This window comes from Salmo trutta, chromosome 9, assembly GCF_901001165.1.
Source record: "Salmo trutta chromosome 9, fSalTru1.1, whole genome shotgun sequence".
Taxonomy (NCBI): domain Eukaryota; kingdom Metazoa; phylum Chordata; class Actinopteri; order Salmoniformes; family Salmonidae; genus Salmo; species Salmo trutta.
In genome coordinates this window covers 26,307,917-26,325,631 of record NC_042965.1, presented here as the reverse complement: position 1 = coordinate 26,325,631, position 17,715 = coordinate 26,307,917, and the positions used below count along the sequence as shown (strand labels likewise).

At 42.0% G+C, this 17,715-nt stretch overlaps 1 protein-coding gene across 1 annotated transcript; it reads left to right on the top strand.

Annotated features, from left to right (window-relative positions):
* The first annotated feature begins 7,409 nt into the window (after positions 1-7,409).
* atad1a (ATPase family AAA domain containing 1a) lies at positions 7,410-14,334 on the top strand. The gene is made up of 10 exons (XM_029763297.1): positions 7,410-7,514; positions 8,183-8,430; positions 8,552-8,650; positions 8,825-8,945; positions 9,080-9,280; positions 9,460-9,566; positions 9,691-9,780; positions 9,874-9,924; positions 10,142-10,314; positions 11,804-14,334. The coding sequence occupies exons 2-10, from the start codon at positions 8,257-8,259 to the stop codon at positions 11,931-11,933; spliced, it is 1,146 nt and encodes a 381-aa protein (XP_029619157.1). The 5' UTR covers positions 7,410-7,514; positions 8,183-8,256; the 3' UTR covers positions 11,934-14,334.
* The last annotated feature ends 3,381 nt before the right edge of the window (positions 14,335-17,715 follow it).

Genomic DNA, 17,715 nt, shown 5'->3' with positions numbered 1-17,715 from the left:
CATCGCCTGTCAGCTCATGACTCATTGGGTTTTCATCTTCCTGTGCCAGATAAGAATGATCAGCTTTTTGCCTAATCTGATACGTATTAATCATTCAGGTTACACTAATGCTTAAAAGGGAAGAATGAGAGGAGAGGTGTTCGGCTATAAGGTACAACCAGGCTTCAGAGAGTAGCACTTCTGAAGAAAGACAGAGTCTAAGTAGATGCATAAACGGAATACTAACCATGGAAAGTAATAACACAAGAGATATAGTAACATTGTTCACCCATGACTGTGTGGCCATGCACACCTCCAACTCAATCATCAAGTTTGCAGACGACACTACAGTGGTATGCCTGATTACCAACAATGACGAGACGGCCTACAGGGAGGAGGTGAGGGCCCTCGGAGTGTGGTGTCAGGAAAATAACCTCACACTCAATGTCAACAAAACAAAGGAGATGATCGTGGACTTCAGGAAACAGCTGAGGGAGCAGCCCGTTATCCACATTGATGGGACAGTAGTGGAGAAGGTGGAAAGTTTTAAGTTCCTCGGCTTACACATCACGGACAAACTGAAATGATCCACCCACACAGACAGCGTGGTGAAGAAGGCGCAGCAGCGCCTCTTCAACGTCAGGAGGCTGAAGAAATTCGGCTTGTCACCAAAAACACTCACAAACTTTTATAGATGCACAATCAGGCTGTATCACTGCCTGATACGGCAACTACTCCGCCCACAACCGTAAGGCTCTCCAGAGGGTAGTGAGGTCTGCACAACGCATCACCGGGGGCAAACTACCTGCCGTCCAGGACACCTACACCCCCCGATGTCACAGGAAGGCCAAAAAGATCATCTAGGACAACAACCACCTGAGCCACTGCCTGTTCACCCCGCTATCATCCAGAAGGCAAGGTCAGTACAGGTGCATCAAAGCGGGGACCGAGAGACTGAAAAACAGCTTCTATCTCAAGGCCATCAGACTGTTAAACAGCCATCACTAACATTGAGTGGCTGATGCCAACATACTGACTCATCTCTAGCCACTTTAATAATGAAAAAAATGATGTAATAAATATATCACTAGCCACTTTAAACAATGCCACTTTATATAATGTTTACATACCCGACATTACTCATCTCATATGTATATACTGTACTCTATACCATCTACTACATCTTGCCTATGCCGTTCGGCCATCGCTCATTGATATATTTTTATGTACATATTCTTATTCATTCCTTTACACTTGTGTGTATAAGGTAGTTGTTGTGAAATTGTTAGGTTAGATTACTTGTTAGATATTACTGCATGGTCGGAACTAGAAGCACAAGCATTTCGCTACACTCGCATTAACATCTGCTAACCATGTGTATTGACAAATAACATTTTATTTGATTATTATTTGAATTGCCATTATTTCATCAAGTACTGCACATTTAGCAGCTGTTTATTGTAGGTTAGTTAAATGCCAAGCCTAACGAACAGCTCTGTAAAATACGAGGAGCAAACACTTATACCATTCATGTGAGCTCCTACATTAATATCTCATGACTGCTTTGAATGCTTGTTTTGAGTGGTCTGATTTTGATATGGAAGCACATCGTGCAAACAATAAGATATTTTATAGTGGTGCAAAACACCTAATGTTACCATTGAAGAGAAATGTGGCATCTTGCATGGACTTAATTTTGCCGGTATTCACAATCACACAAATACATATTGTGCTCCTCTGGGCAACAGGCAAATAAACAATCCACTCTCACATGTTTTCTTACCTTGTCAGGTGTAATATCTTTCACAGGGAGATTTAGTAATTAACTGTGGTGTGTGACCAACATATGAAGGTTTTAAACAGTTTTCCTATACATTTATTCTATAGCAGCATACAGATGGGTACCAACACTATCCTATTCTATGAAATAAAAATGCACTCTAAACAAAAACCACAAAAACAAATCCAAGTGTCAAATGGGTTTTCGGAAGATTTTTTATTTTATTTTTAATAACGTTGTAACGTGGTGCGTACTGGCGGCAGAGAAGTCAGGCGCAGGAGAGCGAAAACTGATTTACAACAGTGTCGTTTAAAAAACATAAAAACCACCGTAAACAGAACGATCAATAAATGGGTCAAACAAAAACCGGTATCCACCAGCATAACCTGCACAAACACTACAAGAAACAATTCCGGACAAGGACATGGGGGGAACAGAAGGTTAAATACACAACATGTAATTGATGGAATTGAAACCAGGTGTGAGGGAAGACAAGACAAAACCAATGGAAAATGAAAGGTGGATCAGCGATGGCTAGAAGGCCAGTGACGTCGACCGCCGAACGCCGCCCGAACTAGGAGAGGGTCCGACTTCGGCGGAAGTCGTGACAAACGTTTCATTGGGAAGTGCACAATTTCACTCCCCGAACTATCTATCTCCATCAAGTTCCCCAGAAGAAAGAGAAAATCACAGAAAATATTTCCCACGGGACTGCAGTTGTTACTTTTAATTCAGCCACAATGTGAGAGGCTGAGACAGAGTCATGAAAGAGAGTCGTTAGAAAAAGTCATGAGAGAGAGTTGTTAGAGAGCTGAATGTGTTTTTCACCACACCCAGAGAGCTGGCTGTTTCAGGCGAGGTGCAAGGTGTTGTGGGAATACAGAGGCCCAGCTGCACTTTGCAGATACACACCACTGTGCTTTCATGCCCAGACCCGTCAAAATGGCCCTGTCAGCTGCCTTTCTCAAGGGACCTGGTTTTGCACTACAGGGGGATTATAGCTTTTTTTATGAAACAGCTTGATGACCAAAGGTGTCTGGCAATTCCAGTCGATTGCTGTTTTACAACAACAAAAGATGAGCTTTACATGGTGGTACACGCTATAGCTAATTGCATGGATTTGAATTTTGCATAAGCAATTTAGAGATATAATTGAAGTACCCATAGATACGCACAGTAATGATTACAACTGTTTATTTGAACTTCTTTTCACAACAATGTTGCAATGGATCCCCACCAGCGTTGCTCCAAAAAACATTTTTTTTTTTGTGCCGTATCAGTGGATATCTGCAGAGAATCCAATCCCAAACTGTGACAACAGCTCCAAATGTGAGCTCACAAACTGTGATAATTGTAATCCCTGTGGCCCGGGTGTGCTAAGTGGCGTGCTGGAGAGCCACATTTGTTACATCCCTATCTGACTGGCTGCTGTTAGAATGACTGACTCATCCACTATCACGGGACTTGAAGATTTTATGAAAATCAAATAAAAAAAGCTTTATTTACATCCATCTCAGGACTTCATGGTGCGCTTGGCGACAGATCACACACCCATAATCTCAGCCGATTCAGAGGCCTGTCACTAGGGATAAAGTGTGCTCTGTCAGATAAGGTCCAACTCTTCTCTTTTAGTGGTAGCAGCCCTAAAACCTCCATAGCTATTTCTAAGCCAAGGGCTGGTCGTCTCACTGTAGATCACAGACATATACAGTAAAACAGGCAATAGTCCTTTTAAAGTCAATGCCATAGACGACCATCAATGCAGATCAGGTAAAAGTGCAGTGCCTTACAGATGTGCCAGATTTGATGATGAAGTGGGAAAATAATGTGTAGTAAGTTGTCTTGTTTTCTATAAGTCTCAATATCCTTTTTTACACTGAACATACTGTAGCCTCCTTTAAGACTATATCATGTGAGATATCTGGCCATAATTTATCCCCTGGTCAGTCTGACTGACGGAGGTTTAATGTTGTGTGAAAGTTGATCATGAGTCATAATCAATGATATATAGTGCCTTCATAAAGTATTCACACTTTTTCAACATTTTGTTGTGTTACAGCCTGAATTTAAAAATGATTCAATTGAGTGTCACTGGCCTACACACATTACCCCATAATGTGAAATAGGAATTATGTTTTTGAATTTTTTACAAAGTAATTTAAAATGAAAAGCTGAAATGTCTTGAGTCAATAAGTATTCTACCCCTTTGTTCTGTCTAGCCTAAATAAGTTCAGTAGTAAAGATTTGCTTAACAAGTCACATAATAAGTTGCATGGACTCACTCTGTGTGCAATAATAGGGTTTAACATGATTTTTGAATGACTACCTCATCTCTGTACCCCACACATACAATTATCTGTAAGGCCCCTCAGTCGAGCAGGGAATTCCAAACACAGATTCAGCCACAAAGACCAGGGAGGCTTTCCAATGCTTCGCAAAGAAGGGCACCTATTGATAAATGGTGGGGGGAAAAAGCAGACATTGAATATACCTTTGAGCATGGTGAAGTTATTAATTACACTTTGGATGGTGTATCAATACAACCAGTCACTACAAAGATACATGTGTCCTTCCAAACTCATTTGCTGGAGAGGAAGGAAACTGCTCAGGGAATTCATCATGAGGCCAATGGTGACTTTAAAACAGTTACAGAGTTTAATGGCTGTGACAGGAGAAAACTGAGGATGGATCAACATCATTGTAATTACTCCACAATACTAACCTAAATGACAGAGTGAAAAGAAGGAAGACTTTACAGAATAAAAACATTCCAAAACATGCATCCTTTATGCAGTAAGGCACTAAAGTAAAACTGCAATAAAGGTGGCAAAGAAATTAACTTTATGTCCTGAATATAAAGCATTATGTTTGGGGAAAATCCAACACATCCCTGAGTACCAATCTTCATATTTTCAAGCATGGTTGTGGCTGCATCATGTTATGGGTATGCTTGTCATCGGCAAGGTCTAGGGAGTTTTTTAGGATACAAATAAACAAAATAGGGCTAAGCACAGGCAAAGTCTGGTTCAGTCTGCTTTCCAACAGACACTGGACTATAACCTAATACACAAGGCCAAATATACACTGAGTGTACAAAACATTAGGAACACCTTCCTACTATTGATTTGCACCCTTTTTGCCTTCATAACAGTGTCAATTCATCAGGGCATGGACTCTACAAGGTGTTGAAAGCATTCCACAGGGATGCTGGCCCATGTTGGCTCCAATGCTTCCCACAGTTGTGTCAAGTTGGCTGGATGTCTTTTGGGTGGTGGCCCATTCTTGATACACACGGAAAACTGTTGAGCGTGAAAAACCCAGCAGTGTTGCAGTTCTTGACACACTCAAACTAGTGTGCCTACCACATCCCGTTCAAAGGGACTCAAATCGTTTGTCTTGCGCATTCACCCTCTGAATGGCACACATACACCATCCATGTCTCAATTGTCTCAAGGCTTTAAAATCCTTCTTTAACCTGCCTTCTCCCCTTCATCTACACTGATTGAAATGGATTTAACAGGTGACATCAAAAAGGGATAATAGCTTTCACCTCGATTCCCCTAGTCAGTCTACGTCATGGGAAAGAGCAGATGTTCCTAATGTTGTGTACACTCAGTACAAAACTGGAGTTGCTTACCAAGACGACATTGAATGTTCTAGTTACAGTGGCCTAGTTACAGTTTAGACTTAAATCGGCTTGAAAATGTATGGCAAGACGTGAAAATGACTGTCTAGCAATGATCAACAAACAACTTGACCAAGCTTGAAGAATTGTTTAATGAAAAATGTGCAAATATTGTACAATAAAGGTGTGCAAAGTTCTTATAGACTTACCCAGAAAGACTCACAGCTGTAATCGCTGCCAAAGGTGGTTCTAACATGTACTGAGAGGGTGTGAATACTTATGTAAATGGTATATTTCTGTATTTCATTTTTAATACATTTGCAAACATTTCTAAAAACATGTTTTTACTTTGTCGTTATGGACTATTTTGTGTAGATGGGTGAGAAAAAAAGAATATATATTTTTTTATATATAAACAGAATTCAGGCTGTAACAACAAAATGTGAAGGCACTGTACATGCTTATCGTGCTGCTCTCCATTGCGCTGCTCTCTGTTTTATCTAGTGTGCTAAGTATGCCACCCAGTGGCTCCTATGTGGAATTAGGATACTGTATCTCTCAGATGACTGCTATTGTGTCATTACTTGTTAAATAGAAAAATGTATTTGTGATGAACACGGTATCCTGTCAAATTTCTATAATAATATTATTCAGTAGTATTTGTGGTGCATGGTAGTCGGGAGACGGAACAGTGATTTGTCTAGGCTTTGAGAGTAGGGAGACTGAAAAAGATGGTGGAAGCGGTCTAATGGTGGTAGAATCAAGAAGAATTGGAATCTTGTCCAAAATAATGGAAAACAGAGTACAGTGATGAGAATGTCACTTCGTATCTTGTAGGAGTACGGGTTTGTAAATGAGGAGCAGCTGATCGAATTACCAATTTTGAGGAATCCATTTGAGATATCCAAACTGGTGGAGAGAGTGTTGGGTAGAGTGAAGGCTGTAAGGATCACGAGAGGCGGATCAGAAAAAATGTGTTGTGTCTCACCCGATTTGATAAGTTTGAAGTGTTATGTGTGTCTCTTGGAAACAGGGCACCCATCAAGGGGGTTATATCTGGCACATCGTGGGAAGTCGATGTTGAAGAGATTCAAAATATTCCTGGAGTGATTGATGCATGTCAAATTAATCGTGTGGTGAATGAAGAAAAAGTGAAGAGTCCATCTGTTCTTTCGTTTTTTGATATGGAGTCTCTCCCTACTCAAGTGTGGTTAGGGTATATTAACTACAGAGTCAGAGCATTTATCCCAAGTCCAATGCAGTGTGATCATTGAAAAGCTTTTAGTCATGTTTCAAGTGTTTGCAGAAGGGAGAAGCCGAGATGTCCAAGTTGTGGAAAATATCATATAATGTGTTATAAAAGTGATGAAAATGTGACATGTTACAATTGTGGTGGGAACCATGAAGCCACGTCTTTCAAGAATGAAAGAGAATGATGTGGCCAAAGTCAGGGCTGTATAGAGCATTTCATATGCAGCAGCTGTTAAAAGGGTTGAGGGTTTGAATAGTGCACCTGAAGAGTCCATGGTGGTGGATAGGCCTTCACTGCAGGCTGCAGTGGTTGCCTTTCACCAGCAGGATCCTGACATTTTAAAGGTTAAGAAGGTGGACTTCATGGCTTTTATAGCTATGGTGATTAATGGCACTGCCAAGGTGGAGAGAAGGTCCAGGAAGATATAAATCATTGTGGATGGGGTGGAGCAGTTCCTGGCGCTGAAAGATTTCTCGGTGAAGGAGTTACATGAAATATTGTCACAAGCCGAACCACCCTCAGGCCCTAGAGCCTGAAAAGGGAGATAAGGAGATTTGAAAGAAGGAAGAAGTGGGAGTTTTGATTTATCAATTAAATATTTTTATTTGGATGGATGAAGTTCGTTTCTTATTACTATGGATTTTCTTTGAACCTTGTTTGGGTTTCAACCCATCCAGTTGGTGGCGGCAAAAACACCTTTTTGGGTTGTAGTCTGCCCTAAAACCTACAGAAGAAGAATAAGAACGGTAGTTGTCTGGTTGCGAAGACGGATCTAGACCGGAACTATCGAGGATTGAACCTTTGCCTCAGATCGGTGTACAGTGCCAGTAACACTTCACATAATGCTAGCTAGTTCGCTGTGGGGTTGCCTTGATTTCGTGAGTGTATTTCTAGGGTTGTTTCGTTATTTTATGACATCACATACGGTTTTCTAGAGACTGCATATATGTAGTTTGAACATACCAGTTATTCATTTGTTTCTTTTGACGCTTGACTAACGTTACTAGCTAGCTATGCATGCCGCTAGCCGGGTATTTAGATAGCATTCGTGATAACGGTAGCTAACTAGCATCCATAGCAATCCAAATTAAGCCAAAGGCAGTAGCTAGCTAGCAAGCTTCATCGTGAGTGTTTGCTATGTGTCCGATCGTAATTACGAGAGTAAACAATTCGAATTTGTAACACATTTTTGCAGTCAGATGTGCAGGTGACAGAAGTGAGATGTTGGCTAACGTTAGCGAGCTATTTTGTTAGGACTAGCAGCTGACGTTAGCTAGTGTGCAGTAATTGTATTTACTGGAGTGACGTTCCGTGACAGTGGTTTCATCTCATAGAGAATCACTGTAGAACAGCATGACCTTAATCATGAGTCATGTATGTTACAAGATTAAGCTTGACCTTAGCCCAAGATGTACTGTTAAGGAGTGTAGGCTTGCGTCTTTGACTTTGGTGAACGTGAGCTAAGCTTGAGCTGAACAGTTACTTCTGCTTCAGTTGCTACAGTACAGCTTGAAACTTTGAAACAGCTTGTCTTTTGTGCTTCCAGTTTCTCTTTCAGGCAGTTCCCTGTGCACCGCATATTGTCATTCTCTGCCAATGGGCTGACAACTGGTTGCTGAGATGTTGCTGAAAGACATTCCCCAGCAGGTGTTGATGCGCCCTCTTTCCCGAAATGAAGTAGTGGGAATGATAGTGAGACTGACCATCTTTGGAGCTGCCACCTACTACGGCATCAAATGGGTGGTGGAGGCAATGGACCCTACACATAAACAGAAGATCCAGGCCAAGAAAAGGGTATGCGCACATATTGTTTATGTTTAGATCTGATTCATCTTATAATATATATTTATGTATTATTGTTAGATTAACCATCAATTGTGTTAAGCAGTAGAATGACATCCATCTCCTCCTCCAGGCAGAGCAGCTGATGAAGCAGATTGGAGTGGAGGGTGTCAAACTCACTGAATATGAGATGAACATTGCTTCTCACCTGGTAGATCCACGCAGCATGAGGGTAAGGGAAATCTATAAAGTGTGACAGTTCTTCTTTAAATTGTATTTTTGTGACTTACCAAGTTTGTGGTGTTACATAATTGGTGCTTTGTACAGTAAGTTAGAGGAAAGGAGTCATTTTGCACATTGTTTATAAAGTTGTAAGCCTAATGATTTTGCTGCTCTTCATCTGTAGGTGTCCTGGAGGGATATTGCAGGGCTTGATGAGGTCATTTATGAGCTGCAGGACACTGTCATCCTTCCCTTCCAGAAGAGACACCTGCTGGCTGGATCCAAACTCTTTCAGCCTCCCAAAGGTGAATGCTTCAGGGCACATTTCACATCATGTTGTATTTTGCATATTTTTTTCTTCCAAAGTAAATTATTTTGGGTAACACTTTTGGACATTAAGTGAATGAATTATTTGATTGTCTCTCTGTCACCACCTCAGGGGTGTTGTTGTATGGGCCTCCCGGGTGTGGGAAGACTCTTATTGCCAAGGCAACCGCCAAAGCCTCAGGATGCCAGTTCATCAACCTGCAGCCCTCCACTCTGACAGACAAGTGGTACGGCGAATCACAGAAGCTCACCGCTGCTGTCTTCTCATTGGCTGTCAAGATCCAGCCATGTATCATTTTCATAGATGAAATTGGTGAGTGTGTCGTTACGTATCTCGTTTTAAAACTCATTTGTGAACCATTAGTGAGAGCCGTTCATTAAATAACCAGTAGTGTAATGCTCTTGATTGATATCCTTTACTGATTTCTTTAACCTCAACCATTATATAATCATATTTGAGGCTGTGTTCACTTTTGGAGTCTTATTTTTCAGACTCCTTCCTGAGGAATCGCTCCAGTCTGGACCATGAGGCCACAGCCATGATGAAGGCCCAGTTTATGAGCTTGTGGGACGGGCTGGAGACTGGGGCAAGCAGCCAGGTACCACCACCAACTCCCATAGTTAGATTTGTCTTATTTACTCTTCCATGAGTATTGGCCATTGGTTTAATATCTTGCTTTGCTGGTTGTACAGCTAGTTAATGTTGTGGTATTGTTCTTGCAGGTGATGGTGATGGGGGCCACCAATAGACCACAGGATCTGGACCCGGCCATACTGCGCAGAATGCCCACCACCTTTCACGTGGGCCTACCGGTGAGATATACACACTTGAACGTTGTGAATGCACTCTGATAATCAAGCTGTCATGTTAAAAACTGTCTCTCATTATGTTATGTACTTCTGTAGACTGCAAGACAGAGAACAGAGATACTGAAGTTGATCCTGGCAGGAGAAAATGTAAGCTAACACCATCTCCATCCCTTGGTTTCCTCTCAGATATCCAACCAGTTTGAGTTGTTTCATACCGATCCACTGTTGTGTTGGATTTCAAGGTTAAATGGTAACAAACATCACAACAAATGACAATGAAATCTGGAATAGTAATGATTTACGGTATCATGCCTGAATAAATGTACTGTATACTAAACCAACACTTTGTCCGTCTCTTCCTCAGCTAAGCAATGCCATTAATCTGAAGGAGATAGCAGAGAAGTCGGAGGGTTCATCAGGCAGTGACCTCAGGGAGCTGTGTCGCGATGCTGCCATGTACCGTGTTAGAGACTACGTCCGCAAGCAGCAGATGAAACAGATAGCCCAGCAGATGCAGGAGGATGACGAGGAAGACAAGTAACTACCATTACTGTTTCTAACTCAAGCATCAAACTGCTGGTCTTTGACCTTTTTACTATGCTGAATGTAGCTGTAAGTTACAGTATACTTCATTGTGTTGTGCTTGTGTTTTTCGCTTTCAACAAGAGAAGTCTTCAGCTCTTAAAAGCTGGCGATGGTTGAACATTTTTCATAAAACACCTACAGTACCAGTCAAAAGTTTGGACACCTACTCATTCAATGATTTTTGTTTACTTTGACTATTTCCTACATTGTAGAATAATAGTGAAGACATCACAACTATGAAATAAAACATATGGAATGCTTTTCCTTCACTCTGCGGTCCAACTCATCTCAAACCATCTCAGTTGGGTTGAGGTCAGTTGATTGTGGAGGCCATGTCGTCTGATGCAGCACTCCATCACTCTCCTTCTTGGTCAAATATCCCTTACACAGCCTGGAGGTGTGTTGGGTCATTGTCTTGTTGAAAAACATATGATAGTTCAACTAAGCCCAAACCAGATGGGATGGCGTATCGCTGCAGAAGGCTGTGGTAGCCATGCTGGTTAAGTGTGCCTTGAATTCTAAATAAATCACTGACAGTGTCACCAGCAAAGCACACCACCACCTCCATGCTTCACGGTGGGAACCACACATGCGGAGATCATCCGTTCACCTACTCTGCGTCTCAGAGACACGCCGGTTGGAACCAAAAATTGGGACTCATCAGACCAAAGGACAGATTTCCACCGGTCTAATGTCCATTGCTCGTGTTTCTTGGCCCAAGCAAGTCTCTTCTTCTTATTGGTGTCCTTTAGTAGTGGTTTTGTTCAGAAATTCGACCATGAAGGCCTGATTCATGCTGTCCCTGAACAGTTGATGCTGAGATGTGTCTGTTACTTGAACTCTGAAGCATTTATTCGGGCTGCAATTTCTGAGGCTGGTAACTCTGCTGCAGAGGATAAGTTAATTAGAGGTAACTCTGGGGCTTCCTTTCCTGTGGCGGTCCGCATGAGAACCAGTTTCATCATAGCACTTGATGGTTTTTGCGACTGCTCTTGAAGAAACTTTCAAAGTTCTTGAAATGTTCCAGTTTGACTGCCCTTCATGTCTTAAAATAATGATGGACTGTCATTTCTCTTTGCTTATTTGAGCTGCTCTTGCCATAATATGGACTTGGTCTTTTACCAAATAGGGCTGTCTTCTGTATACCACCCTTACCTTGTCACAACCCAACTGATTGCCTCAAACGCATTAAGAAGGAAAGAAATTCCACAAATCAACTTTTAACAAGGCACACCTGTTGAAATTCATTCCAGGTGACTACCTCATTAATACATGATGACCATATGTGTTTCATATTTATGTCTTTTTATGTCACTTTTCTATAGTGTAGAAAATAGTAAAAATAAAGAAACCCTTGAATGAGTAGGTGTGTCAACATTTGACTGGTACTGTATGTCTGCATCTTTGGTTGACCTCTGACCTTTGTCCCATCCATCTCCAGAGAAGGGGTGGAGGAGCGTCTGCGGCCCATCACCCAGCTGGACCTGCTGTTCGGCCTGGACAAGATGAAGGAGTCCAAAAAGGCCACCATGCCCCAGGAACTCATACCCCGAGAGGTGCCTCTGGACTAAACCTTTCTTTCAGGCACCCTTTACAAATGCATTGTTACTGACCAGTGGCCTACCCAAGTGTTTATCCCCCCCATACACACACATATCTCCCAGTCTTAGCACAGTGGTCCAAAGCAGTCTGAGAAAGATGTCCCTGGACCACAACCTCTCTGTACCCCTTCTCTTATTCCACACCAATACCCTTCAGTATCCAGTTAATTCCTACTGTTTGTCCACTGTTACAGATTGAATTGACCAACTAATTCCAACCTCCCACACAGTGTCCCAGAACATTCCTATTGCCCTGAGTCATCATAAAATACTAGAGCCTTAGAAACGGCCTTTGTACATTAAGTTGGGGAGCAGGGCTGTCCACTGTAACGCTGTTGAACAGATGGCACAGGGTGAGAGGGACCGGACAGAGTCTCTCTAAGAACTCTGTCATCAATGTTATTATTATTTCTTTGTCGCACAAATCTTATGAGAAAATGTGAATCTATATTGGGTTTTTAATCATGCTTTAAAAAAAATACTGAATAAGGAATATTACTGTATTTGCACTGTCAATGTTCTTTTGGGCAAGCACTAAACTGTCCCAAGTGTCTAGTTGTCTGCATGTCTAAGTAATAGAATGAGAAACATTAGGTACATGTGTTACAGTTAGCAAAGACCAAGAGTCCCTTGGGAGTTGAATCAGTTGGTAAATCTGATATTCTGAATCTACTTTTTATTGAATGTTCATCACTGTATTTATTACTGTACTTCTCCAAATATTGGAAGGAAACTATTCCTGACTACATTATTAATCTTTACTGAAGAAGGTAGCTGCCTCATGTCTTCTTTTGTTTATGTCACAGTAATATGCCCTTCATTGGTCTGCAGTCTTACAATTATTTCAAGAACATTAGATTGTATGCTTTATATAATGTGAAAAAGCAGCTGTGCTTTTGCCAGGTCCATTATCAACAACCTTCAAACATGGGTAATGACCAGCACAGCAGTCTGTCTCAAAATGTCAATCATTCCAGTCTGTCTCCATGGAAACTAGACAGAGTTCTACAGTTAGGCCTTGGTCTCTAGTGTGACCCATTGTCTGCTGTTTTCTGTTCTGTCTTTCATACAAGCTTCTGATTTAGACCTGGGACACCAGGTTTGTGCACCTTGTGAGAAATCCATTTCCTGGAAAAAGAAAACAACAGACCTTCTCAGGTCCCTTACTCTCGGAGGACCATTGTTGTCCAACTACAGTCTGGTAGAATTGGACTGTAGTCAGGCACACAGTTCCATTATTTTATTTTGGACAACGCAGATTGTTTCTTTTGTTTGTCAGAATATTACAACATGCAACTCTGGAATGGGCTTTTCTCAGTCTTGCTCATTAGCCCTCTACTTAACTTACTCTCGGTAATATGAATAGGGTGGCTGCTGCTGACTAAGGATTGGCCAGTCAGAGTTTCCTCTGAAGAGTGACCACAGGCGGGTGCTGTGGCTCCGCTACTCTCAGGTCGGCAGTATGAGTGGCAGGTCTGGGTGTGGAGTCGGACTATTCCCCCAGACAAAACACAGTACAGTACCTTTTGTACTTAACTGTGAGGAGACACATTATACATGGGTCTACGAGTTATATGTGGCTCACTGAATACCCCCCGCCCCCCATTGTATGTAAATTGTGTGGAACTGGGCAGATCCAGCTGTTTAGAAATGCTTAAAAAGTCCCACTCCCTGTGTATTTATTTCCCACATCCTTCCCCACTGGCTTTCACTTTCTTTCCCTCTGCATAATCTGGTTTTGGTTTTTGATAATCATCTTCACTATGTATAAGCCACGGATGGCTGGATGCTGTCCAAGGTTGCCCACTATCCCTTCACTATTCACCCACTATCCCACTATTATTTCCCTTAATTCACCTAATCTGTGGTGCATCATTGTCTCTAGAGCATATCTCTGATTTAACTCATCTGCTTCATACCAGGCTTTCAAAAAATGTCCTAGCTTGCATAGCACTCTGACAGTCATGTTTGCATGCATTTTCTGTAGGCGCTAACGATAACCATAGTGTTTGGCTAGGTCAATAGAGGACTGCTGGACCTCTACAAAGCCTGCTAATCTCGTGGGCCCATTTGGGAATGGAAAAGATTTGCCTGGATTTGGTCAGATAAATCTGAGTGTATTTTTAAAAGCAAAGGACAGCCCTTCAAAAACGAAATGTTTTGGCTGACTTAGTTTCCCTGAGGGTAGAGGGTGCTACCAAAGATGTTATTGCCAAAGCGTGGATAAATTGATGCTGGCAGTTGAATGATTTTTACATTTCTAACACATCTTGTGATACTGTTGATGCGTATGTGTGCCATCTGGTTTTTGACTCCCAAGTAACCCAATTCATCTTCATAAGAAGCATTAAAATGTGGGTCAAAAAGCAAAGCAAGGCTTCCATGTTCCCTCCCAGTTCTTGTCAATTATAGAACTTTATCCATCTCTTGGTAAACAACATGAGTCTCTCAACGGAAAACTTTCAGTTCCATTTGAACATGAATGACTGTAGATCAGAGAGACCTGCTGAGAGGGATGTCTCTCAGTCAGGCTGTCGGTGGCTTTTATCACACAACCACTTCTTGTCTCGGACTTCAACATTGTTCGGTATCAGCTCTGAGTGGAGACTTTGAAAAGGATCCATACAGACACACCAGCCTGTGCTCCTCATGCTGAGAAAGCAGTATCAGAACATTGTTTTGTCGACCTTAAAGGTCCAGTGCAGTCAAAAACAAGATTTTCCAGTGTTTTATATTTCCATATTATGAGGTTGGAATAATACTATGAAATTTAAAAGTTAGGATAATGTCAGAGCTGTTTGAAAAGACTGTTTGAAATTTCAGCGTGTTTTATTGGGATGGAATGTTTGCCTGCCTGGTGACATCACTAGGTGGTAAATTAGTTAACAGACCAATAAGAGAGTTCCAAACCTCTCTGCTAATAACAGTTACTTTTCAGTTTTCACATCCCAAATCAGACCATCCCCAGACTGTCCTAGTGAAATTTGTGCTTGAGAAATTGCTCTTTGCTAAGAAGCATTTTTGTTTATTTTTGACCATTTTCATTGAAAACAATCACAGTATGGTACTTAATTGTTACCCAGAAATTATTTGATATTGAGATAAAAACAGCTGTATTGGACCTTTTAACCTTTTTCCATTTTAGCTCTGAGAGGAGACAGTGGAAACAATCCATACTTTACCACCAGATATACTCCGCATCCACTCCCATACTGGGGCACTCTGTTCTCTCACGGCATGCCGCCGACTTGATCGACCTGAGCCTTGAGTAATCAGCGTCAGCTGTGGTTCTCGCCACAATTCTCAGTAGGATATCCTGTTGGTTTATCGACTTTGGAATTTTTAATGGCGCACATGTTTTGTTTACTCACTACCCTGCTGAGTCATGACAGGTCAGTGGGAGTCCTCCAGTAGGGACCACTTTCATCATCATGTATGTGTTTTATTAGAAGGAAAGTATCATGGAGTGCTCCCGAGTGGCGCAGCGGTCTAAGGCACTGCATCTCAGCGCTAGAGGCATCACTACAGACCCTGGTTCAATCCCGGGCTGTATCACAACCTGCCGTGATCGGGAGTCCTATAGGGCGGCACACAATTGGCCCAGCGTCGTTAGGGAGGCTGGGGTAAGCCGTCATTGTAAAATAAGAATTTGTTCTTAGCTGACTTGCCTAGTTAAATAAAGGTTAAAAAAATCCAGCAACAGGGAGAAAGGGAGCCACACACACCTACTTGATTAATAGCAGCATATGAAAAGGGTCACAATTCATTTGTATTTGCGTCAGAGGAGCCCAATAGAAGACAAACACTATCTGTAAAGCAGCATCTAAAGTGATGAATAGACAATAAAAACATCAACACAAATCAACTTTGGCTGCGTGGGCTTCTTCAGTACTGGAGGAGGTTTCATGCCCTTTGTGGTTATAATGGAATTCATATGTTCTAGGAACGGACAGTGGATCTGAACATGAATGGAGTTAAAGTTTACCACAGTAGGTCATGAAAATAGATGCACTCACACTAATTCACTCTGGATAAGAGCGTATGCGAAATGACTAAAATGTAAATGTCTTTCAACTTTACCACTGGACATAAGTGTTGCAAAAGAGCAATATCTTCTGACAGTTCTCAGAATGTTAGTCTGAGAAAATAAATTTGCTATTCGAGAGCAATTTCCAAGGCATCACACACACAGAGAAAGCTTTTATGAGTTTCAGACCTGTCCAGAGCCTAAAGTGGCTTATCCCTCAGCTCAACAATAAAAAGTATTGTCCTTAAATAACTTTTTTCCATTCTTCATCGAGCTTTTCTTCTCATTTTTCGTCTCTTCACCAAATGGAAGCTATATGTTAAACAGAGGCCAGGATATTAGGGCTGGTAATTGAGGCCTTCGGTCTGGTTCACTGCAGATGAAAGGTAAAATAGGGTGCGTGGTGGGCGACAGGGCATGTATCAGAGGAGGTGTTGAAAAAAGGTAATCTCCAGACTTGATGTAGAGTCTCAAAGGTGAGAATTACACTGCTCCTTTGTAGACCTGAAAAGCTCCTCCAAAGTTAGAGGCCCAGCTTACCATTTTTCTGTGTGTCGAGGGGTGTAAATTATATGGCTGGCTACCCAAACTCCTTGCACCAGCCAAATGCTATGCCACGGCCGTTAGATTCTTCTCCGCAGTCTGGATCTGAGTACCTCCCCAACGATTTCTAGAACGCAAACACATTTTAAATGTTCTGATTGGCCCCAGAAACCGATATATTGGGCAAGAGCCAGAACACACGTGGGTAAAGAGGAATTTTGGAAATGTATCGTTGGCGTTGATACTCTGGTTATGTAGCGAACAATAGAGCAGTGGAATAATTCAGTTTGAGTCGTCAGGCAAGTAAATGATGCCCTTAGAAAGAAGCAAACTTGTCCTCCCCAATGATATGACACCCCCAATGTTGAAGTCAAACTTTCAGGTCTGTCGGTCTGATTTTGTAAAGAATAAGAACAAAAAGAGTGTGATCTCATCTGTTTCTTTCTCATGGTTGCTATCCACCATCCTCCTGTGCTTCCTTCCTTCCTCTCTGTTCCATGTTTACAATGGCCCTAATGAATCCTATCTGTTTATCAAGCTTGCTGCAAAGCCATAGCCAGCCTGTTATGATGCACTGTCATGTTCCTAAATCATGTGCTCAATTGAGAGGCAGCGGGTGTCACGTTGGCGGCTGTGTTAGCTATGTTAATCAGGCAGGACAAAAGCCATGCGCCCACTCAGGGAAGCGGAGATGGGATAATGATCACAAATTAATTGTGCACTGGGGTTCGCAGGCCTCCTCTCTCCACCACCGTCAGGCACACTGAAGACATATGAGCAAATGATTCACCCTGCACAGCACAGCACAGCAGGAGAGGAGGCAGAAGGCGTGCGAGGGAGGCGACCGCCCAGAGACGTGTGTAACTCCGTCACCAGGGCTGTATTTAGTGATGTGAAACGTTATGAACGTTGCAAATAGAAATAGAATGGATAGAGCTGACATGATTCCCTGTTCTAGCTGACGGAAAATCAATCAATACATTTCTATTTGAACGTTCTGTAATGTTACATCCTCTGGAACAACTGCCTGGACATCTTTTGTTTGCCAACCGTTGCCATCGACATGTCTGAGTGGTTGGGAGGGAACGAATGACAGATGTTTTGGGCTGAGATTGACTTGACGTGGTTTTGTCTACAGTATTGGTTAATGATCAATTAAAGTCGCAATCAATTAAATCCAGA

What these genes read in the sequence shown, in the direction of transcription:
- atad1a (XM_029763297.1), top strand. Translation starts at nt 8,257, where the DNA reads ATGTTGCTGAAAGACATTCCCCAGCAGGTGTTGATGCGCCCTCTTTCC. An exon ending in AGATCCAGGCCAAGAAAAGG is followed by an intron (nt 8,431 to 8,551) that starts GTATGCGCACAT and finishes CTCCTCCTCCAG; the next exon opens with GCAGAGCAGCTGATGAAGCA. An exon ending in ACTCTTTCAGCCTCCCAAAG is followed by an intron (nt 8,946 to 9,079) that starts GTGAATGCTTCA and finishes TCACCACCTCAG; the next exon opens with GGGTGTTGTTGTATGGGCCT.